At 41.3% G+C, this 25,886-nt stretch overlaps 1 protein-coding gene across 4 annotated transcripts in view; it reads right to left on the bottom strand.

The window, feature by feature from the left end:
* SIPA1L2 (signal induced proliferation associated 1 like 2) overlaps positions 1-25,886 on the bottom strand; it is a 233,717-nt gene that overhangs the window by 103,820 nt on the left and 104,011 nt on the right. For all 4 annotated transcript variants that reach the window (XM_017874995.1, XM_017874998.1, XM_017874997.1 and 1 more), the window contains exon 3: positions 10,073-11,824. In XM_017874995.1, coding sequence (XP_017730484.1) covers positions 10,073-11,555 — 1,483 coding nt within the window. In that variant the 5' untranslated portion in view covers positions 11,556-11,824. The remainder of the gene's footprint in view (positions 1-10,072; positions 11,825-25,886) is intronic.

Below are 25,886 nucleotides of genomic sequence, written 5' to 3'. Positions count from 1 at the left end.
GAGCCTGTCCTTATTCCAGGCAGATGATTTCCATAAAATTGCTTCAAGGGTGAATCAAATGAAATCCTTCCTTGGCAGAACAGAAGCTATGAAAAGACTGTTGAGAAGCTGAATGAAAACCTACCTATCATGCAAATACAACAGGGCAAGATAAAAAAATCAGCTAACAAGATTGCAGAGCAGGAAATGAAAATGAGATTCAGCGCATTTCTGTGGTGCATTGTAGCTATTCAGTAAGAGATAAAAATTTTAGCTCAGGGAGAAAAAAAATGGGGGCAGGGGCGGTACCTTGGACCCTAGCCCAAAAGCTGTTTCTAGATATGGTGATATCTTAGAAGAGAGGTTTAAGTGGTAACTCACCAATGAATTGACCGGTTAAGGATCACATCTCTGCAGGGCCTCCTGAGGCCAGGTATGTAAAAGACATTCACTCCCAGCTCTGCCTTACAGGATTTTAGCCAAGCTGTTAGCATCCAGTGACCACAGCACCATTTATAAGAACACCAAGGCCACAAACAACTGTGCACCTGTACCCTCCAGTCCTTTACTTTGTTAATATGCACAGCAGAAGCTAGCTAGCTATTTTGCCATTAAATGCATTTTAACGGTTCTTTGTTCTCTCAGCCACTAGTTGATGATTTAATTGCCTGCTCTCTGCTGATCTGGGTTACACAGGCCGTTAAATGTTCTTTCCATTCCTATCTATGATGTATCTTCTTTCACCTTTCTCTCCAAACAATTATGTGTATTTTAAATCACTTCCCTTTTTTCCAACACTCTAGGAGTTATTTTTTAAAAAGTGAAAAGGGGACAATAAGTAAGTAAATGAGGGCAGGGCATGGTGGCTTGGACCTGTAATCCCAGCACTTCGGGAGACAGAGGAGGAGAATTGCTTGAGGCCAGGAGTTTGAGATCAGTCTGGGCATCACTGCAAGGTCCGGTCTCTACAATAAACCTAAAAACACCTAATAAATAAGCTGAGTGTGGTGGTGCATGTCTGTAATCCCCGTTACTCAGGAGGCTGAAGCAGGAGAATCGCTTGAACCCGGGAGGTGGAGGGTGCAGTGGGCCAAGATCGTGCCACTGCACTCCAGCCTATGAGATGGAGCAAGACTCCATCTCAAAAAAAAAAAAAAGTAATTCAACAGGCCGAGAGCAGTGGCTCACACCTGCAATCCCAGCACTTTGGGAGGCCGAGGCAGGCAGATCACTTGAGGCTAGGAGCTCAAGACCAGCCTGGCCAACATGGCAAACCCCATCTCTACCAAAAATACACGAACTAGCCAGGAATGGTGGTGCGTGCTTGTAGCTACTTGGGAGGCGGAGGCACGAGAAGTGCATGGGAGGCTCCCAGCTACTTGGGAGGCTGAGGCACGAGAAGTGCATGAACCTGGGAGGCGGAGTTTGCAGTGAGCCGAGATCACGCCACTGCACTCCAGCCTGGGCAACAGAGACAGATTCCATCTTAGAAAGAAAAAAAAAAGTAACTCAACAACCTCAAGAAGTATCAAACATTTTGTTTCATGGATTAAATTATTGAATTTACCATGAAGGAAAACATAGATTTTGTCATGTAAATTTTGCTCTTTTGACCCAAATTTAACCAAGGTATTTGCTAAGCTTGAAAAATCCAAGGCATTACAGGGAAGACAATAATATTAAATATCTTTCACAAAAACAAACTCAGTTCATCCTAACTCCTTATGAGGAGGCACAACTATTCTTACAGACAATACTGAGGCGAAAGGTTAAGTGACTAATCTGGTGGGACAGTGAGGATGCAAACCCAGGCAGTCCAGCTCTAGTGTTCTCTCATGGAAAGCAGCTCAAGGCTAAAAAAAATTCAGGCAAAGGTTTAAATTGCAAAAATTATTTAATACAGGAAAATGAAAACTTAAAGACGAGACAACAAATGTATCCTTAACATAAAAACAGTATCTTGAAAACATGATTTCAAGGAAAGCTAGAGTAAAAATGAAAAGACTGAAGAAGGCAGGCAGATTATTTAAGGCTTCTTTTCATAATCTGTAATTGTTACTATTTGCTCAAAAGGAAGAAGAAAACACTAGGAAAGTATGAAAGACCTCACCACTTCAAAGGAGAGAGGTGGAGCCCACTGATAACAGGACGGCTGTCCAGCTTTTATTTTAATTAAGTGGGACAAATAGTGAAATAAATTTTGGATCTAAACAAATATAACATGTTTAAACTAAGTTTCTACCTTCTTTAAGAACTAATGCTCCAAAGACCTTTACTTTCAACTTACTATACCAGCAGCAAAATGCCAACAAGTGTTCTCAGTTAAACGCCACGTGAGTCCAACTGTAAAGAAATATAAAGAGTCTTATTCCTCTTCTCAGGGAAATAACAGGGCATTCGTTCTTCTTCCCCAGTAACTGACTGAAGACTTTTTGGGGCCGGAGGGTCAGTAGGTTTGAAATAGCATACAGTCCTTTGCAGGTTCCTTCAACACTGCAGTGTACGAGAACTGTGACTGTCCAGATACAGCACCTCTGCAAGAGAAGCAGCCCTGGTGTGTTCCTCTGACGGCCACATGGAGCCCGTGCAATCACAGCCCTTGGTGCTGAATCTTATTGGGCAATTCCTCCCTGTTAAGGGCCCCCGTGGGACTCGATGGGACCTCTGGGGAGGCAATACTGGCCAGGGAGAGAGGTGAAGAACGGCCGGGCACAGTGGCTCATGCCTGTAATCCCAGCACTTTGGGAGGCCGAGGCATGCGGATCATGAGATCAGAAGATTGAGACCATCCTGGCTAACATGGTGAAACTCTGTCTCTACTGAAAAAAAAAAAAAAAAAAAAAATTAGCCGGGCGTGGTGGCAGGCACCTGTGGTCCCAGCTACTCGGGAGGCTGAGGCAGGAAAATGGTGTGAACCCAGGAGGTGGAGCTTGCAGTGAGCCAGGATTGTGCCACTGCACTCTAGCCTGGGTGACAGAGTGAGATTCTGTCTCAAAAAAAAAGGGGGAGGTGAAGAACTCAGTCGATTACGTCTTCAGAGGGAGGAATGTGTATCTTAGAGTAGTTCTATTGTTAGATGGCACTCTGTTCACCCGCATGAATTTAATAGTGTCCAACTCCCTATTAATTTTCATCAATGACTGTATAAAATCAGAAAGAAAAAAAAAAAAAGCCACCAGGCATGAAATTCAAAGCAAATGCAGCCACGCATCACTCAGCAGTGAAGTTCATTTGAGATGTAAAGGTGTAGGCCCGCCTACAACTGTCACATTAGTGACACTTCAGTGAGTGTGTTTGGAATGCGGTGGTGGACATCACCAGACACCTTTCCCCAGCCCTCTCTGCCATATGGTTCTACTTGTTTCTCTCTTCATCTTTGAACCACTAGAAGAAAGTATTGCCCTTTAAAGCCTGTACCAGTGATGTGAACAATAGTTTCTTTTTAGAGAGAAAAGTCTTACACATTTATTTAAGTAACCCTGGGAAGCAGGGGGGCACGTTATTGACAAGCACTGCTCTAAGCCCTTTGCAGGGGGGATTTGTATTATTATCATCCCGTTTCACAGATGATTGACTAGGGCACAAAGTAGTTCAAGGATTTGCCCCAAACTGAGTTGGGATGTGAACCTCGGTGTGCACTCTGCCTTAAGTGATGTTATCTGCCCACCATTCACAGACCTCTATTTACCAAGAGTTGACCTCCAACTATAATTAAAATGGATGGACACTTTTACCTAATGACAGACAATTCCCCAGCCAACAAACGGTTAAACTGGTATCAAGAGAGGTAAGAGGGTTATTACACAAATTCTAGAAGAATCTATTCGTTCATTTGGCAGAATTTACATACAACATATTATTCTTCAGTTAAAATACTAATGATAAAAATTAGCACTGGAGAAAAAGGTGGGTTTACATAGAGCTAGGTAAGAGAGCAGTTACCAGAAACAGTGAAGTTGGCTGCTTACAAGAATTCTATGGTCATTCAATAAAGCAACATAAACCTTTAAGTTTGTTATTTAGAGGAACTACTTATAAATTCTTCTTGTCTTAAAGAAATAGATCATAATTTTAAATATACGAGCATTTATGACTTACATTTATAAAATTTTTAACTTTTTATTTTAAAATTCTTTTAGACGTCTAGAAAAGTTGTGAATAGCAAAGTTCCTTCCCTTATACCTGTCTCCCAGTTTTCCAGTTGTTAACATCTTACATTATTTTGTACATTTGTTATGATGAATACATCAATACTGTTATGTTATTAACTAATGTCCATACTTTATTCAGATTTCCTCAGTTTTTAATGGAATGTCTTTTTTCTGTATAGGATTCCATCCAGGGTACCACATTCCATTTAGCTGTCATGTCCCCTAAGGCTCTTATGGTCTGTGATTTTTTTCTTTTTTTCCTCAGACTTTCCCTGCTTTTGATGACCTGGACAGTTTTAGGTACTGGTCAGGGATTTTGTAGAATGTCCTTCATTTGGAATTTTTCTAATGTTTTCCCCTAATTGTACTGGGGTTATAGGTTTGGAGAGGAAGACTGCAGAAGAGTCATTCATACCTGGGGTACAAACTATCCACAGGACTTGTCACTGCTGATGGTGACCTTGGTGACCTAGGGAGGTAGTATTTGCCAGGTTACTCCATTGTAAAGTTATTTGTCCCTGTCTTCCCTTTTGGAAGTGAGTCGCTAAATGCAGCCCACATCCAAGTGGGATGGTGGTGGGACACTGATTTAAACTCTTATAATGATAAATTACTTTTCAAGTAAAGATTTCTTTACAAAATGGACATTCAAAAATGTCTTTGGTAAGTTGTTTTGTAGCATCTACAAGAGGGCAGGAAATAATGAATCTTCCCCTGTTACTGTGCTTCTATCAAGCTGATAAGTTTTTCTCTCAAGTAAAGTAAACACAGTCATTAACTTATCTGCCCAGATCATGGCTGGCAAATACCTGGTATCTCCTCATGCATTCAGTGCAGATAACGATAATTGATAATGGCTCTTAAAATTCAGATGCAGTTCTATACATAATGACATGGAAGGATGATCATCAAAAGCAAGTTCCACAGTAATAGCAGGAGTAAGCTCCATTTACATAATTTATTTGCATCAGAAAAGCCTTCAAGGATAATGACGAAATGTTAATGGTGACTACAGCTGATGAATTTGAGGAGACTTTATTTCTTGCTTCTCTACATTTTCTTATTTTCCTATAACCATCATATGACATTTATATACCATTTAAAAATTCTAAATGAAAAAATATATAGATTTGTCAATCTTACTCCGCATTTTCCCCTACTACATTGAGAGGAACACATGCTCCTGTGCCAGCAGAATGCCTCTAGTAAAACAATGTTCCCAAAGGCTCGATGATGACTTAACCACTTTTCACTTCACTCCTGAGTCACCATGGAGGCCCAGCTTCATCCTCCCATCTAGTTTTAACCTCTTTTTACCCAAATATTACTCACTTTGCCTCCCAGAACTATTCTGGTCTGTGTGGCATAAAGTAGGGCACAGAACAGTTTTAGAACTCCCGAGTAGCCCAGTAGGTGCACAACTTCTTTTTTTTTTTTTTTTTTTTTTTTTGAGACGTTGTCTCGCTCTGCCGCCCAGGCTGGAGTGCAGTGGCCGGATCTCAGCTCACTCTGCAAGCTCCGCCTCCCGGGTTCACGCCATTCTCCTGCCTCAGCCTCCCAAGTAGCTGGGACTACAGGCGCCCGCCACGTCGCCCGGCTAGTTTTTTGTATTTTAGTAGAGACGGGGTTTCACCATGTTAGCCAGGATGGTCTCGATCTGCTGACCTCGTGATCCGCCCGTCTCGGCCTCCCAAAGTGCTGGGATTACAGGCTTGAGCCACAACTTCTTAACAAGTTAAGGATTTCGACACCAAGCAGGAACCCTTATGTGTCAAAGACAGTGTCCGGGCTCTGCCACACAGTTCCAGCGCTAGCCCCACCGTTGGTGGCAGTGTGCAGTACCAAGCAGGTCCAGAAGGAGGCAAAGCCTGATGCTCTGCTACAATGGAAACCAGACTCACTGATGCTCCTATGACTGACCATGGTCAAGCACAACTAGAATCTCTATCTAAGAGGGGGCTTGGTCACGGCCTGTTTCACAAATGGAAAGCTCAAAGCAGCAGCAAATGGCACATTCACGATGAGTCCCATCAGAGAAACAGTAGTGTGACAAATGGCACCAATGTGTCTTCATGGTCATCGCCAGTGAAAGGAAGGGAATTACTGAGCATTCACTCTACTTGCTACTATCCTCACTGCTTTTAAAAAAGCTGTTTCGGCTGGGTGCGGTGGCTCACGCCTGTAATCCCAGCACTCTGGGAGGCTGAGGTGGGTGGATCACCTGAGGACAGGAGTTCAAGACCAGCCTGGCCAACATGGCGAAACCCTGTCTCTACTAAAAATACAAAAATTAGCAGGGTGTGGTGGTGCATGTCTGTAATCCCAGCTACTTGGGAGGCTGAGGCAGGAGAACTGCTTGCAACCGGGAGGCAGAGGTTGCAGTGAGCTGAGATGGTGCCACTGCACTCCAGCCTGGGCAACAGAGTGAGACTCTGTCTTCAAAAAAAAAAAAAAAAATCACAGCTATTTCACCGAAAGCTACAGATGGATTTGCCTGGGCAAGCGATGTTGTCACACAGTTTCCTGTGTCCTGCCACTCCCCTGCAGAAATCCTTTTACAAAGTTATTCAACAGCCTTTCAGTGATGACGTGTCATAGAAATACACCTCAGCATCAAGGGCAGACATTTCACATTAACTGCCCAATAAAGAAGAAATCACATCATCAAAGTTCTACACTTTAAACATTTGCCAGTGATCGGGAGCCAGTTAATTCTCTTGCAAATGAAGTTTTACACAGAACCCTGAAGCACAGAACAAAATAAAAGCACTCTGGAAAGTACCAAAAGACAGATCCCTGAAAGCCAGTTTCCAAAGAGAAAATTCTTGAGAGAAGGGAAAAGCAAAAAAGGAAAAGAAAAAAGCTATCTCAAAAACATTGTATCTCTGCCAGTATGTCCAGGCCCTCTGTTTTTAAATACAATGAAACTCAAGCAACCTGTGATGTTTGCAGACAGAAGGGTCTTGCACAGCTGTGTCCAGTGGCTGAAGCGGGGGTGGGAATCTACTCCCACACCATAGGAGGCCTCCACCTCACCGTACTTTTCACTTAAGAATCTGGGCTGCTGCCTCTGCCTGGAGTCCTTAATGGCTCAACAAGAGACCAGCCAGAGCAGGAGCAGATGCCATTATAGCCAATTTCACTTTGAAGTCACACTGGACCACAGGGGAAGAGCTAAATATAGCAGGAGGCAGGACACAGTTCACAGCTGCACTGCAGAGAGAACAGAGCAGCCGGGGCTCGGCCTTCTTCTCGCTCCTGGTGGCCACTCCCTCCCCAGCCCCTGAGCCCATCTGCTGGCACAACAGCACCTTCCACAGCACAGAATCACAGAACACCGAAGACAAAGCAACCTCAGGGATTGCCTCCCCACTCCCTCATCTTATGGGCTTTGTAAAACACAGTGATGTACCACATAGGGACATTTCGGTCAACAATGGACCACATACATGATGGTGGTTCCACAAAATCACGATGGAGCATATATAGAAATCTGATGCATGGCACTTGATACTGGCAGTGCAGATGAATAAGGGGAAATGTCTGATATTCAGTAATGGTGATGGGACATTTGGTTTTCCATATGAAAATATATATATAGGAGTAAAAATATATATCATCTAGGTTTAACTACACTCTATGATGTTCACGCAATGACGAAATTGCCTAGTAACACATTTCTCAGACCATCTCCCCGTTGTTAACTGATGTGTGACTGTAGTCTAGAATTCCGCTTTCTGACTGGTTTATAAATCTACAGCAAAGCTGAGAACCAGAGAGTGTGCCCAACAGCACCAAAATGCCAAACAATAAGCGTACATCCACTCACAATTCACTGACAGGGTGTCTACACTCAGATTCTTTTGTGGAGCTTATTTATTTCACATTCAAACCTAAGGAGTTTGATGATGTCATCTGTGATGCTCTTGAAAACATTAAGTAGCTCATCAGAAAAGGTGGAGGAAATAAATCACTTGCGGAGAAGTCTTTAAAACTACCAAGAAGTGACAGTTGAGAATTCAAGAGAAAAACTACAAGTGGCAGTCAAGAAAACTAACAGAATCTAGCAACCTGAAATCATCTCGGGGAACAGACTCTGGGGACATTAATGAATCAAATGGTGGTGACCCAGGTGCAGAAAACAACAGTTTTTCATCCCACTTACACTTAGGATGTGCAACAGCATATGAATGAGATGCTAGCACTAAGTCTTGGCATAAATATTAATATACATATAATTTTATATTCTAGTATTTCGAAGTCTGGATCACAAACTATTTACAAAACTCAGCTAGCCAGAATGACTAATTACCTGGGGATTTCAGGGCATAATAAATCTAACAGACTCTATTTTATTAAGAATTGGCAGCCATGGGTTCATCAATAAAAATAACCTTAATTAGGAAGCCTATCTCTCCATCTCCCTTTCCGAAAATAACTTCCACCTAGAGAGCATCCTTGAGCAATGTGATATAATGTGATACCTCTGCATGAGCACAGGCATGAGGGTTATGAGTTATTTTCACAGCAGAGACCAAAAAAAAAAAAAGCAGATCCAAGATTCTTTGATTCCACTGGCTGGAAGGAAGTAACTCATGATGTTAACACCGAGGCACACCTGAAGCCAAGACCGAAATTCAGGGTGGAGGAGAGGAAAGGAGACACAGGGGACCAAGATCTGTTGACAGAATTATTTCAGTCCTATTATGTCATCAGTATGAGGACAGAGAGACAATTCACAGTAAGTGGCCAGATGCAGTGTAAATATCTGTTTATTTAGCTTTATTGCATCAGATTGTTTCTCTGAGTTACATGTTGTCATAATGTGATTATGGAAGACATGCCAAGTCTGGATTGATGCAAAGTAAAAAAGTAAAGAAATAAATAAAAGTACACTTAGCTCCCAGTTATCTGCACTAGAAGCAGAATAGTTTATGCATAAGAAACAGGAGGAGGAGAGCAGCGGGGCCCACCCTGTGCCTCCTCAGGTGCTCTGTGAGGTTATCCCTGGATCCCTGGGAGCAGGAAGACGGCTGACAGGTGAAAGTGAAGACAGAAAAATATAGCTCCAAAAAGTAAGCTGCACTGTAACGAAGGGGTGAAGGACACCAGCTGCACCCAATAAAAAGGTGGTGAGAGGTGCCGGAGTGTTTCCTCGGCATGTGTTACTGACACGTGTGGAACCTGTTTCTCTGTAGGTCTCTAAATCAGAGAAGATTCTCCTAGCCCTGGGATAATTAGGGACACTTATTTAAAGGTTGAGGATTCAACTACATGACCTCTGAAGAACGCATCCTTCAAGCCTGAAGATACACGTAAAGCAAAAACCATTTGACATAGAATTAAATAATTTATCATTTGTGTCTTAACATTTAAGCCCATCTGCAGAACTACAAGAAAACAAAATTTGTCTGTTGTGGTAATTCACGCATTCTTTCAACAAAGATTTAACATGATCAACACATACAGCAATGCTGGAGGAGCAAAGTACAGAAAGGTTAGAGAGGTGAGGGAATCACAGAATTATCCACTGTTCGCAGCATAAGAGATTATTCAGAGGAACAGGAAGAGGACAGAATTAATCAGGGAAGACTTCTTACAAGGGGTGAAATCTAAATCAAGTGAAATCCAAATCTAAAATCAACCTGAAATTTGTGATGCTCACAAACTGGCAGACAAAGAATGACAGAAAGAGAAACCAAACCAAAAGGACATTCACACATGAAGGACTACCCATCAACAAAGGCACGGAATTGCAGTTTTCTAAAGAAAAAATTAGCCTGGAAGCTATGGAGGGACCATGATGGAGAATAAGGTCAGGCCCAGTGGACTACGGCCTTGTACACTCTGAGGAAGGTGCTCCAACACAAAGCAAAACATCGTGACTGGTCCTAAAAAAATTACTCCCGAGACACACACAAATGCCCAGGGCTCTTCCTTACCTTTCCCATAGAAGAATTTGCGGTAATAATAGGCCCCAAGGTCAATGTGTTCTATGATGTAGCGCTTCACTTTCTCCCTGTGAATGGGCTGGTTTTCTCTGGGCACTTCCAAGACCGAGACACCTGCATTTGTGCAGTGAGAGCTGAGAGACGATTCAAAAGAGCAGCTTTCCCCAGAACTGAAAGAGGACGAGTTGGCCCGAGAGAGTGCAATTCGCCTGTCGCCTTCCCCTCCAGTCTCATTTCTAAAGTAAGGACAACTAAGGACAAGGTCGTTACTTTTCCCGTCACCCTCATCGGCATCCAGGTTCTCTTTGGAGTTGAGGTCCTCCTTGCTCCCTAAAGGGGACTCACAGTTGCCTGTCTGGCCTGTGGGCATCTGAGTTTGAGATGCTGCAGAAGCCCCAGTGGTTATGTTTTTCCTTTTCCCCACATTAGCCCTCGTAGCCATGGCTTCATTGATATTAAACAAAATGCTCTGGACATCATAATGTGCAAAACATCGCTGACAATTCCAAGGGCGAATGCCCCTCTCCAGTCGGCTCTCCTCCAGCTCAGATGTGAACTTGAAAGTTTCGTGCTCACTTTTAACAGTTCGAAGCTTTCGGAAGAGGGATGTTTCCACCGACTCTGATTTCAACCTCCGTTTGAAAGGCTTGTCCCTGTCTCTCCCCATCAGGAGGGCACTGTCCATGTAGTCTAATCCTGAGATGCGGACAAATTCTCCCCTAGAAATTTGTGCTGCTGCATGAAGGCTTGGAGAGACTGCAGGGTCACAGCGGAAAAATTCAGGGAACCCAAAAGGGACCATTGCTTTGTGGTCATAATTTTCTACTCGGTACCCTCTGAGCATAGCAAAAAAGTTTTCACCAGATAAGCCTTGCCTGTCGATGGATGAAGTACTTCCATACTCCCTGTGCAGGGCAGCTCCGGTGTTGGGGTTGACTGCATTTTGGTCTAAGACATCTTCGGCATCGATGTCACTGATAGTGACATCACTATTGCTCCTCTGTCTTATGGGGTGAAGTCCTCTTTGGGGGGAATGGACAAAGATGTCCCCGACTGTGTACTTGGCCTCCACGAAGTCCAGATCGAGCTGCTCATCTTGCTGACCTTCGCTCTGGTCACTCTGCCCATTCTGTATGACGGAGGTGACACTTTCGTAACTGGTCTGAGACCGGCTTTCCCACAGTGCCTTGCAGGTTAGCTCCTTGGAACAGTCCTTTTTAGGAGGCCATTCAGACACCCTTGCTCTCACACCCATCTTGGGCACAGCTGGGGTACCATTAGCCGGACCACCACCGCCAGTCTCACTGGAATTCGAGGCATTTAAAGAAGTAGTGGGTCCCATGTTGCCATTAATGGCTTTAAATTTCCGAGCAAAATAATCATCTGACTGCATGATTCTAGGGGGATCCTTGAACTTTGAAGAGGCTCTGCCGAGCTTGTGCTTCTCTTCTTGTGACTGCCTTGGGTCACTCATGTCTACTGAGGAAGAGCCTCCAAGACTCGCCAGGAAGACCGATGTAAATCTAATTACATTGCTATTGACCACGCCATAATACTTGCAGATATAAAGCCTTTGTCTGTAGTTGTATTTTTTCTTTTTTTAGCCCAAAGCAAACAACATCTTCAGAATACAGTTTCTCCAAAGCCAATTTGCTTCTCTGTTGTCGTAATAATGTTGTACACCTCTGTTCTTTTCAAAAGCATTCCTTAAGACATCTGGCTGGTCATGAGTATTTCCTTCACCTGAATTAAAAGATAGGAAGTAGCCATTAGCAATTAATATACTTCATACTTCAAGTTGAACACATTCTACAATAGATTTCATATCTGTCTTTCTCCTCTGCTTCTGCCCACGAAGTTTCATGATCCACAGCACTGTTCGTAACACTCCTCCCTGGAACACCATCTTCCTTCTCTACATAGCTAGATAAAATTCACATCATACAATCAGGTATTAACTTATCTGAGAAACTTTCCTAGGATGTCTCCCACCCTAATTGCATGGAAGCAAAGAATGTTGTGATACCACAGCACTCCACCTATATCCAACAGAGTACTCTTCCTTATCTCTAATTTTCTAATCTTCCTAATCTTCTCTAATCTTCCTAATCTCTAAAGCTGTTTACCAACTTACTGACTTCAACTTCCTCTAAGCCAAGAACCATGCCTTTCAGTTGTGTACCAGCATTAACTATTAAGGTAGCCTGGCCTAAACTAGGGATTCATGAAGTATTTCAAAGAATGAATTGGCTATAAGAGTAGCACAAGTCATGTATATAACGGGTTTCAGTATTATTAGTTTACTTTCCTTCAAAACAGTTAAACTCAAAATGGCCCACAGCAAAAGGGTCAATATAACACATTAACAAGAGAGTTTTCACAATGATCACTTGTAGTCAAATGAGAACTCACACAGATCCTCCTTTAAGTGGGAAGAGGTCTTCAAGGATCTGGTATGTGACACATCAAATACATTGGAGTAGAGAGATACTGGTTAAGAAGTTGTTTTCTTGTACCTAAGTTGTCAGTTTTTCAGTCTCCAGGAATGGATTTGATAATAGCCTGAACTGTATAGGAAAAAACTATAATTCAGTCATCCTTGATCTTTTTAAACATAGTAATTCTAAGAGAATTAGGTAAGATGCAATCATTTATCTTATCTTTCTGAAAACCATGGGATAGTGTGTCTGTTCTGTTCTGTGCATGTCAGTACCTGGCTACTCATTTTCCCTTTGTTTGCCATATCCTAAAATATCATTTTATTTCCTCCATTATGGAACAGCTCTGAGAATAGATGACACGTTGTCATCCCTAGACTAATTTTTTTTTTTTTTTTTTTGGGGGGGAAAACAATTGCCACCATAAGAAAATACCTGCTATTCTAAGACATCCCCACATGCTCATCTCAAAGCCATTAAGAGTCCACTGGAAAGAGTTTTTACGTTGTTTAGCTAGTCGGGATTTTAACATTTTCAAACCGAATTACAGTTATTAATATTTCTTATGCTTTGGTGAAGGGTGAAGAAAACTGGCTATAGCTTTATTACCATCATTATGTTCAGAAGAGGTAGAGTGGTTCTTTCTTTCTTCTGCCACTGAGTAAGATAGGCTGTCATGAGTTTGGAAATACAACACCTGAAAATGTTTGTGTCTAAATAAAGAAAGAATAAATTCAAAGAAAAATATTTGTAATTAAAGAGAAGAGTTATTAGATCAAGTGTCTACAAACATATGGGTAAATTGCAGTGTTTTCTATTTCCGGGGGCCTTTATTTTACAGGTCACTTGTGCATAACGCACTAGAAAGTTGTACTCTTGTACATAACCAGTCCCCAACTAGAAATGACATTAACAAACGCATCCACGAAAGGCAAAGAATCACTTTTATCGTTGCTTTGAAACTCCTTTAGCCTCTTATTTGTGAAATAAATGCCATCCAAATAATGAGGACAAACCCTACCTTCCTTTCTTTTCCATGTCATGTCATCTATTGAAACACCAGTATCTGTACAGCACAAGGGAGTCAAGAAGGAACATGCTCAAACTAGAGGCACAGTTAATAGACTGACCACCTTGGGCTCAACCCACCACCCAGAGAGAAGAGAAAACCAGCATCTCCTCACACTTGTAACCTATTCACCACGCTCCACAGGGAAGCTCTGAGGTTAGGCCACCAACTAATAGATGTGCAAAATAAACCAGAGAAACATTAAATATTAAAACTAGGATTAGCAAGAATAAGATGATAATTAGTCCTGGAAAACCTAACCAGCGATTGTAATTTACTGGGCTCAGATTCTTACTTGAAAATCTATCTTCTGAGCTTTCACATTCCTCTAACATTTGTAACTTTCTCAATGTTTAACACATGAAATTAAAGTTACAAAATATTTATTACACATATCTTGTGAAAAAATGGAATACACCAATATATAGTCAAAAAAATAAAGATTAGCTGGGTATGATGGCTCACACCTATAATGCCAGCACTTTGAGAAGCTGAGGCAGGAGGATCGCTTGAGCCCAAGAATTTGAAATGAGCACAGGCAACACAGCAAGAGCACGTCTCTACAAAAACTTATTTTTTTTTTAATTAGCCAGGCGTGGCGGTACACACCTGTAGTCTCAGCTACTTGGGAGGCTGAAGCAGGAGGATCCCTTGAGACCAGGAATTAGAGGTGGCAGTGAGCTATGATTGCACCATGCACCCCAGCATGGGCAACAAAGTGAGATCTGGTCTCAAATAAATTAAGATTTTAAAATATAAATAATACATGAAATTAAAAATAGATGAATTTATGCTGAATCTTATCACTAGGTTCACTACAAAGGACAAAAACTATAGCAAACTCAGAGCACGTGAAATTCTTTCCTAAAGGTATCTCAGAATATTCCTTCTGTTGTGAATTTTGAATTTGTTTGTGCTAAGAACATTAGCTTTAGGGGACAGCTACCGATTTTTCCTATCTAGAATCCATTCCCCTTTCTTCTGGAAATGGTGGCTTGAATTGCTTTGGAGAATCATTTAATTTGTGTGAGGCTAACTCCACACCTAACATGTGGTCGGTTAAGAATACCTCATCCCCTGGCCACAATTATTGCTCCTGGGATGCAGCCTCGATCCCATCTCCTTGCAACTCCTCCCCTGAGATTTTGCTCTACTGTAGCTTGTGGAAACTCTGTGTTGTTTAATCTCTCTCCCTCCTCTCTTGTTTTCTATGTCCTGCCCCAGACATACCAAGCGTCTTTCAAGTCTTCAAACAGCCCACTCTCCAGGCTTGTGTCCCAGCTGCTCCCTCTAAATGGATCATTCACTGCCTGAGCTGAACTGACAACCATTCGTGATCATCTCTCTCCTCGCAACGGGGTGACCCTACAACATATTCCCATAGTGTCCTCTACTTCCCCAACACCCATTTCCATGCCTCTAAGGACTTCCTGCTTCTGTGTGTCTCTCCCCAGGAGAAAGCTCTGTGAATCCAGACTGTGTTTGTTTTCTTCCCCATTTTATCTATGGTGCCTGGAGCTGTTTCTAGTATGTGGTAGATGTTTGGTAAATACTATTAAATTAACAAATCACTATACAAATATATTAGGCAGTAAGCCCTTATATTAGACAATATTTAAATGAAAAATTCTGGTGGTTATAGGAATATATTATACAATATATTGTAATCACAAATGTTTCATTTGATATAACTTTTAAGAAAACCACTCATTGTAAAGTCAGATACCTATAAAGGGATGTTAACACTTTGCAGGACACTATGTGCTCCATGGCATTTTCCCAAATCTTTACAACAGGTAAACACAAAATTCAGCAACTATTCCACTCTGAAAAGAGAGCTTCCCACCCCCACTTCCGTACCAGCCAAATGAGGTGATTACAGACATGTCTTCTAATTGTATAGAAATAAAAGAATGCCATACTTCATCTTCTAAGCATCTCAGCAGCTTCCTCTAGTAGACCCAAGGCCCATTCCCAAACATGGTAGGTAATAAGGAGGCCTAAACGGCCAATCCTGTCACCAGTCTCTGTCCTCTTGTGAGCGCAGCTAAGCGGCTGTTTGCAGAGCTCCGTTTTCTGTAGGTGGCATGTCGCCAGCTTCCTGGGACTCTGGATGCATGCCCGTGAATGGTATCACTCCAAAACTGGATGGCACATGGAAACCATGCAATCGAAAGACCTGGTCAAAAGGCCACCTCAGCTTCATGTCCGAGTTAGAGAAGAAGCCATATGAAGCGAGGGCCCACACATGCCTTCTTCGTGAGCAGCTGTGAGTCGCGCCTGTCCTTCCCCTCTCTGTGATTTTACATCATTTTGTCATTCTAACAGATTGTAAAAAACCAGTTATGAGAGTTTCAGACTGGCAAATGCAGAGTCCTCAAACAAAAAGGCCATGGTATTTCTCCTTAGAAAGCAAACATGCTATGAAATGAAATATTAGAAAGATGTAACATCAACTGGATCCTCATTGTACATGTATATGGTGAGTGTCACTGCTACCACTTGCTCCCTCCTGCCTTATTCTAATTAAGAGCACAAAGATACTCACTGCTTTCCTAAGTGAATAGTTAAATGGACTCATACTACTAAGCTGGAATAGCTTAAGAAAAAACAAACATCAAGGAAAATCTGAGACTCATTTAATTCCTTCCCTAGAACTTTATAAAGATGACAGACTAATCTATACGAGGCCTGTGACCTTGCCAGCAACATGAATATTCTCTCTTCCAGGTAATTTCCTAAACCTAGATTCTGACCATCTGGAAGGTGGTGAGAAGAAAGAGTTTGCCTTTGAATGATCTAATAAAAATGGATCTCTGGATTGTGTCTACATACAGTTTTCTTTCTGTTCTTTAAGCTAATTTTTACTGTGAGAGGCACTGGCCTCGCCCCATAGTTTCCAATTATTCTTGCATTTCATGAAATTCTATGGCTTTTGCTCCCCAGTAAAAATAGAAAATAGTCACCAACACTCTGCAAGCACTTAAAAAACCCAGATGGAAACCCCACAGGTAGTGGGGGTGCCCCCAAGTGAGGAAGGGCTAGGGAAGGCCACCGACCAAAACTGAAGAATTTTAGAGCTTGAAGGAGCTGTTCTCATGCTAACTGTCTTGGTAATAATTTTTAAAGGATAGAAAATAAATGGAGAACATTTGATATTTAAGCATAATTGTCTTTAAATAGGATGTTTTTTGAAGTTTTCCATGAGACATCAGTGAGTCTTTAAGACCAATATTATAGTTATAATTGAGCCACTTATCAGGACTGCAGCTGTAGCAAATGGATTGAAAACCACAAAACGCACAAATTACGAGCCCCATTCAAGGGAAAAAGTGGTTAAAATTATATAGCAGATTTATAATACAAGTATAACTACAGTAAAAAAAAAAAAAAAAAATGCTTATTTTTCATGCCAGTATCCCAACAGCTCTAATACTAATATGGATAATAGGACAGGGAATAAAAGGAAGAACAAACTGATCCCACTTTTACCCTCTCTCTGTGGTCAAGAAGACAATCAATGAGCTGAGGTGCTGCTCGCACTTGAGGTCTGATCACCTAAAATGCATTTACCAAAAACTAAGCCTAGTATTAAGTGAAATGATAAAAAAAAAAATAGCTATAAAAAAACCCATTAACTCACATTCCTATTACCAGTAGAACATGAAAAATCAAAGCTATAAGACAACTTGATAAATAGCTACTATTAAATAATAATGGTAACAAGTTGATAGACAAGTTCAATAATATTTTTGCCTGGTAAGTTTGTGATAGATCTGAACATGAAAATAAGTTCTTAAACATCTATCTTGAATTAAACACTGCAGTGGTACCAAAGATAAATATTTTTGAACATGAGAACATAAAAACCAGCAGAATTCTCCTCTTTGGGGTTTTATAACACAGGGGTAACTTATGATCTGCGAAGGGGAATAGAATCTTTTCTTGCTGAAAAGTTCACATTGGGTTAGGGCAACAAATTTTTAAAGTACTCCATGTGCTATTTGGAGGAATTTCTCAAGTGATGTCCCAGAAAAGCTGATCTCCTTGATGTAGTTAGGAATTTTTTCATTGGAGTAAAGCAAGACCTCAATAAAAAAAACCCCGAAGGATTCAGTCTCCACAAGTAACCCATGCTATGAGTTTCCTTTATATTGATTTGTACTTCATAGTGAAGAAAAGGGCCCAGTCAAAGGTTTCTTAAATGGGGCTCTTGGGTGACTCTGTAAGTAAAGCAGCTTGGTAAACTCCATCGGAGTGGGGTCCTGGTCTGTCATAGTCACTGCTTCTACTCCCAGTCATGCCCGACACTCGGCTGACAATCATCATTAACCTCTATCTATCCACTTAAATTGAAATGATCGCAGACCAAAGTATCCCAAAGTCCTGAGTCGACACATTATCATAATGCATGGAGCACACTGATTCTCATTTGTCTCTTTTGGTCTCCTGGCTGGCTCCTCCTCCTCAGGTGTCTTTAAATGCTGAGGTTTTTCAGGTTTACCCTAGCCTGCCTTCTCTTTTAATTTTATACATTCCCTTGTGCCATCCTTGTAGTCTCATATGCCATCTCTATGCTGATGACTCATAAATCCTTATTCACAAGCCCAAAGACATCTCACAGTCGACATTTCCAAGTTGCACTAAGATAGTCCAGGTTCTCCTGCCTACCCCTCCCTGCACCCAAATCTGCTCCTCCTCTGCCCGGCTCAGGGAAAGGCATCACCAACCACTCAGGTGCCCAAGCCAAACACCCAGTGTTCATCCTGCCTTCCCTTCACAGCCCACATTCAATCCTGCCCATTTTACCTTCCAAATACTCCTCAAATCCATGTCAATCTCTCCATCTCGACTGCTACAACCAGAGTTAGAACCACTATCGTATTTCTCCTAGATTATAATGAAACCCTTCAACAGTTCCTTATTTCCCTCTGAATAAAGCTGCTTGCTTTAAGACAGCACACGCCACTCATGATTTGATCCATGAGTTACAGCCCCTCGTGCAGCTGCTGGATTTCCACCCTCTATGCTCCCATGTGTTGACCTTCATGTTCTTATCCTCTGTACATGCCACTACCTCTGCCAACATCTCTTCGAGACGTGTTTATTTCCTGCCTTGCTAAGAGGTGTTATCCATCACACCTCAGTTCACATATCATGCTTTTAAAATGCCTTCTCAAATCTTAAGGTTGGGTGTAAGTGATCTTACTTTTGGCCGCCATACCATTGTACCTTTTTTTTTTTTCTTTCTTACTCTAAGTTACACCAGACTATACCAGTTTATTACTTGCTGCTATCCTCCTGTAAACTCTAAGCATGGTGAAGGCATAGACATGTCTTGGCATATGGACACTTGGCAAATATCCAGTTCTACCGCATGCTGCTGAGATGGTGATAAAGCCACCTGTAAATGCTGAGCCTCAGTTTCCTATCTGTAAAGTGGGAATAACTGTATCTATTTCAAAGGATTATTCTAAAAATTCAATGGGACCAAAAGCTCTAAAAATAATAGCTGAAAATGTAACATATGAGTGTACATTTATTGACAAACATACTGATTTGAAATTGAGCAAATGAATGAGGCCCGTAACTATTCCAAAGGAACACAGTGAAGGAAAGTCAGGTTTACAAAATATGGGATGACTGCTCACTGATTTACACACAAAGAATAAGACAACACAAACCAGTAACTGACTGCAGTGTTTAAGCTGATTCTCCAAGAGGCAAAGAAAAGCTTTTAGAAGCTGAGTGAGTTGCCCAAAACAATCTCCAGGGAGGCACTATTCTCTTCTCAATTACAATTTATTTTTGAAATTATCTTAGAGACTTTATACTGTATTAGAATATAGCTTTTCTAAAGTTTTAAATTTCCTGTATCTCAATAAAAAATAAGAACCAATTTCTGGTAGTAAACTGCTACCCTGCCCATCATTCTGTAAGTCAAAAATAGAATAAACAAGGGCTGTTTTGTTAAATAGACAATTTTGATCACAGAGTTTTTTGAAGGAGACAGAAGAACAGCTGCGAGTATTGACTGCTTCCCATTAAATCTTTTAAATCAGAAAGAGATAAAAAGAGATAGCCCTCACCTCCTTCTCTCAGGAGGTTATGAATTAATACATCTTTTCAGCAATGTGACCCCTGAATTACAGATGGCACGGTAGGAAATCAGTCATCCCAATTAATAATTTAAGCAGAGGCATTTGTGTCTGAGGAAAACACAGCAAAAGAAGAAAAGAATTTCTACTTAATGTCAACCAATATAGACTGCAGTTATTAATTTCATTCAGAAATCATAAAAAAAAATCTGTCCTAATCTTTAAATGAATGTTTAGTGACAATGGTAGCAAAGAAGAGAACATGAGCATTTTATAATGACAACTGGCAGGCTGGAGCCTTAAAAAAACACTCTGTTCTCACTAATATTATTTTCCATTGAATCCACATTGAAAACTCTTGCAAAATATCTGTATTATGGTATTCAAAAAAACTAACATCAATCAATATTGTTAAAAACTGAACTAAACTATACAAAGCATGTACCATCACTGTATTCTTTATTAAAATGCAACAAGTAAACACGAAGCCTTCAAATGTGAAGATGCTTCCTTTCAACTTAGTATAAAGGACATGAAAGGAAAACCCTGCCAATCCATACAACAGTCTAGTATTTGATTTTTTAAAAACAGTAATTTTAGCAGCAAATACACAACAAACTCCATTCACTATTCACACACACTGAAAGCCATCTTTGCACTGTTCCCCTGTTTATTTGAATTATAAGATACTGAGTATTGTTGAACAGTTTTATGTGGTTTATTGTCTGACATAAAAAACCCTCTTGTTACTTCAGTAAATCAACGTATTCAGTTCTACTAGGCACTGTACTGGATGCTGTTGGGGGGGAGGAGCATGAAAGATGAATGAAAGAGCTTCCTAATCCTCAGGAAGCTTAGCTGGGTAAGACATGCGCATGAATAATGAGTCATCAAAGAGATGAAGTTAAAACAATAGTATACCACTTCTGACCAAGCAAGTTACAAAAGCTGTCCATGAGTGTGTCACACATGCAGTCTCTTTTTTTCTCTCTCTCTCTCACACACACACACACACACAACACACTCACTCCCCATGCTGGTGAGGGTCTGGGGGATGCATATCCCACATGCTACAGACAGATGCAAACTGGCAGCATTCTCTGAACACCAATAAGATAATATATATTAAATCCTAAAAAACTGTTCAAATCATTTGGCTCAATACTCTACATCTGAAAAATCTACCCAAGAAAATAAGAGACATAATAAGAAAATAAAAAACTTAATATAGAAAAATATTCATCCAAAACTACAAGAATGAAAAATTGGAAACAGTCTTAACAGTCAGTGGTCAGGGATAAACGTGGTACATATAAAAAATAAAATATGACACAATCCCAGTGTTTTAAGAATATGCATGAACTTGAGGATTTATAATATTATGTGTAAACAGCCATATACAAAAAACTTTATATAAAGCATGAAACAAAGTATGTTTAAAATCTATATACGTAAAAATACAGGAAAGAAACACCCTCATATTCTGATAGCGGTTAGCTCTGGTAAGTAGCCTTAGGAATGCTTTCTGCTTTCTTCCTTGCATTTTTCTACTGTGTCCAAATTACGTAACTGTATATGTATGCTAACTTACATATATACAAATAAACTTTAAATTCAATAAATAACGAATTTTTAAAAAATCCTTCATAAAACTAATGGATGTTTAAATTACACAGAACATATAATATTTTCCTTGTATAAGAAGAGGACTGTTAGCTGTTTCTTCTCCCTTTTAAAGTCCCACAGGATGAAACATGCGAGTATTAATATTGAATAAACACGCATATCCTTACTGTTGGATTAATTTAACGGGTTTTTTTTTTTTTTTTTTTAAATGGCCAGGGTTATTACAAAGAACACCGCCTTTCCATTCCCATGCAACAGAAATTACTGTTTGTTAGTTAGAATAACATTTTTTTTTTGAGACAGAGTCTTGCTCTGTCACCCAGGCTGGAGTGTAGTGGTGTGATCTCAGCTCACTGCAACCTCCACCTCCCTGGTTCAAGCAATTCCTCTGCCCCAGCCTCCTGAGTAGCTGGGATAACAGGCGCCCGCCACCACGCCTGGCTAATTTTTTTTTTTTTTTTGTATTTCTAGTAGAGACGGGGTTTCACCACATTGGCCAGATTGGTCTTGAACTCCTGACCTCAGGCAATCCGCCCTCCTTGGCCTCCCAAAGTGCTGGGATTATAGGCATGAATCACCACACCTGGCCAATAATATTTTATACTCAAATATATTCTCACAGGCCTTACACCTCACAAGACGCTTGGTGCACTGCAAGGTTGCTCATGTGGTGGACGGCACAAAAGATTAAGAATTAAGAGCTTTGCATCACACCTCTGGGGACACGACTGACACTGGGACCCTCAGCAGGCCACTTACTTCATTTTCATCTGTACAATGGGGAGAATGTCTGCTTAGTACACTTAGATAAATGTTGTGGGACCAAGTGAGGAAGCATACATAAGCACTCCAGAAAATTTAACACCACAGATGCAAACTATGAGTCTAATCACCACCTGATGCCTGAGCTAGCAGACGCCCGGAGAGGCAGCGTGGAGCCATTTACTCCCGTGGTATGCCCAGTCCTTAGCCAGTGTTCTTTCCATCTCACTGAGGAATAACTTGTGCCCAATTAAAAACAGCTTTGAGGAGCCGAGAGAGGAAGGCAAATCAGGAAGTGGGACAGACCAAGCTGCTGGCAAAACTGCAACTGAAGAAATCCATATTATCTACATAAAAGGTTGCCATTAGGTTCTAGACCGATATTCCACCTCCTAACCTCTCTGAGAAGTGCCTAAGACTCTCCTAGTCCCTGTAGTGCCAATACTGAATGCCAGTTAAAGTGGACTGTGCTGCAGGAAAACACAAACCCGGCCTCCCCAGGCCTGTACCTGTCATCCTACCTGGGACCCTGGTGCCTGGCAGCGCCTGAGTCTAACTCCTCAAAAAGCATGCCGGACGGTGTGTTCACCTCTCACGGGATCCCCTAATCCAGCGGTCCCCAACATTTTTGGCAGCAGGATCCATTTTCGTGGAAGACAATTTTTTCAGACTGGAGTAGGGTGGGTAGGGTGGGTGGGTTGGGATGAAACTGTTCCACTTCAGATCATCAGACCTTCGAGTGCTCAACCTAAATGTATGCGCAGTTCACAGTAGGGTTTGCACTCCTAAAGGAATCTAATGCTACAGCTGATCTGGCAGAAGGCGGAGCTCAGGTGGTAATGCTAGCCTGCTATTCACCTCCTGCTGTGCAGCCCGGTTCCTAGGTTCCTAACAGGCCATGGGCCCCTGCCGTAACCCACTGCTTGAGAGTTCTTCCAACTCCAGAATCTACATACCGTAGGCATGTGACACATGCCCTGCCCTGAGTTGACAACCCTAAAATTGGACTGATTCTCCAAGGTGGGCCTGGGCAGCAAGTCAGTCATTTGACACTGTGTCCCCCTGACCGGTATGTGAGACTGGGAGGCCAGGGCTGTGGATTTCGACATCCTCTCGCTGCAGATGTGTCTGCCCACATCAAGACTGTAACCAAGGACTCTTCCCTCCCAGACTGAAGTCTCCTGCTGAGGGGTCAGTACAGTCCTCTTCCGAGGAAGCCTCTCCAAAGCTTCCCATACCACTGTCTTCTTGGGGGCCTGACAGAATAAAGACAAAGTACGAAGGGGTCAGTCCAACTACTCAGGAACTGTTGTCGAAATAAAGCAGTCCCACAAGGACAGGCCAGCACAATGACCTGGTGGGTGAAGAAAAATGTTAAACATACTGGCTCCACTGTGTCAAGTCCAAATTCTATGTCCCTCTTCAGCAATAAACTTGTCCTAAAATAAAACAAGAAACTTTCCGGTAAAACTTCCAAGGTCACTAAACTAAAAAGCAGAAAAGAGGACAGGAGCAGAAGGGGCTCCATACTTTTTAGTTGTCTGGTTTGACTCATAATTGTCCCAGCTGACTCATAATTGTACCAGCTTTGTTGGCTAGCTCATTCAATTCTTCAGAAAACAAAGTTTCCTGGAAACCCAAATCCAGGAGTAATGTAGGATAAATCCTCAAGAAACGTTTTCCCATAATGTACTTCCTTAGAAGGTTTTGCTTCCAGAGGGATACCATTCCAATTCACTAGGCACAGGGAACAAATTCAAGGGCACTGAGGGGAAGACTCTTCCCTAAACATACTAGATTTGGAATGTTTCAAGTATGAACTGAGTGCTAAATATGAAAAGGAAACTTAAACCACTTTTAATTACAGATGACCACTAATTAATCTGGCTTATTTTTAAGAAGTTCATAACACTACAGATCTTGACCTGAAGAAAAAAAGGAAAAAAGAATCATCACTTAATATGATATATAGCATTTTCTAAAATAACAAGAACACCAAAATCCCCATTTTCTTCTTCGTTTTTTTTTTTTTTGAGACAGGGTCTCACCCTGTTGCCCAGGCTGGGGTGCAGAGATGCAATCATAGCTTACTGCAGCTGAAACTCCTGGGCTCAAGCAATCCTCCCACTTCAGCCTCCCAAGTAGCTGGTATTACAAGTATATCCCACCATGCCCAGATAATTTTTAAACTAAAAATCCCATTTTCTTATAAAAAACATGATCATGGGAAATTGCTGCTTTCTTTGCATTTCCAAGTTAATGAATAAGAGTGGGATGCAGAAACTGTAGTTATGATGACTCTGAGTCAAACAGAACATCCAACAGTGAAAACTGATCTCTTGTTAGCAAGTAAGCAAGTTTCTTATATATATATACATCACCATTAACTTTCTAAAAACCACAAGTATACCCAAAGAACTTGTCTGAATATTTTCTTATAAAATGTTAGTATTAACATAATTACATTTATTGAAGGATTGACTATTCCCCAAACCCCTGTAGGTTAATTCGATCCATAAAAAATCTCCGAAAAGACAAGAAAGAGACACCTCTCTCGATTAAACAGACAAGGAAAAAGTCTTGGGGCAGGAAAGTAAGCATTTGCCTGCAGTCAAATGACTGTGTTTCGAGAGAATCAGAACTAGAATCTAAGTTGCTTCATTTTTTCTACTGTCACAGGTTCTCAAATTTACATATAGCTTTTAAAATTAGAAATAAAAACAGAACACAAACATTACTGGCTTCATCTGTTCAAAAGAACCCAACCTAACCCAAATTTGTTAACTTCAGAAAAATTCATTAACTTCAAGCAACTCTCCTGCTCCTCCTTCCTGCAACAGGCAACTCTCCTCTTCATCCTTCTTAGAGCCAGACTAAGGGCAGATTTAGACAGGCCCAGGAAAAGGTGGCAGCTGCTCCAGCCTCACATCGCTGGTGAGACCACGCACAGACCCGGCTTACCATCAAGTGTGGCACTTTTTTCCCAGTTGGCTCCTGCTAGTTACCCATATAACCCAAGGAAACCTCAAGTGTTTGACTGGCAGAGCAGACTGGACATGATCCCAGGCACACCACCCCCAAAATAACATCAAAACTTCACAATACCACTCCCAAACGCATTTTACTGATACTTTTGGGTTTTGCCTCAAAGAAACATTTTTTCTTCCCTTGTACAGACAGCACTGTGTGGTGTTCTGGGTGTTAACCACCCCCTTAGACTCACAATCATAATATGAGATCTTAAGAGAGATAATCTATTCTCACCCCCCACTTTATAAAGCCAGAAATTAAGTGATTTGCCTAAGGTTACAACACTAGTTAAGAGCAAAATGGATGTCCCACTGGAGTCCCAAAATACTAATAGGTCGTTGTCCTTTATACTTTTTTATTTGAATGTTGTATTACTGATAAAGATCAGTTATGATACATAGGTATCTCAGTTGGGCTGAAAATACCTACATGACCACCCTGTATGCCCCCCCACCTCTTTCTTTTTGCTTATTCAGTTCCTTTGCTTGGAATGTTTTTCTTCTTCCATTGGAAATGGCAAATCTAACACACTCAAAGCCATAATCTATGACTCTTTTCCCCTCTAACTTTACTCTAAACCTTAACCTTCAAAGTACTTTGTGTTCCTTTACTATATAACGGCATACATTATATTCATCCATTGACATTGACATACCACTTAGTATCTATCGACCTACTAAGTATGAAGCTGGGCACAGAAGAATGGGTGACATGGCTCTTGGCTTGGGGGAGGCCAGTAGGGCTCAAGGGTGCCAGAATACAGTTCGGCTAAAAGAATGTCC

Source organism: Rhinopithecus bieti, unplaced genomic scaffold, assembly GCF_001698545.2.
Source record: "Rhinopithecus bieti isolate Rb0 unplaced genomic scaffold, ASM169854v2 scaffold_9670, whole genome shotgun sequence".
In the NCBI taxonomy this organism is placed as follows: Eukaryota; Metazoa; Chordata; class Mammalia; order Primates; family Cercopithecidae; genus Rhinopithecus; species Rhinopithecus bieti.
The sequence above is the reverse complement of the archived record's forward strand: the minus strand, read 5'-3'. Positions and strand labels throughout refer to the sequence as shown.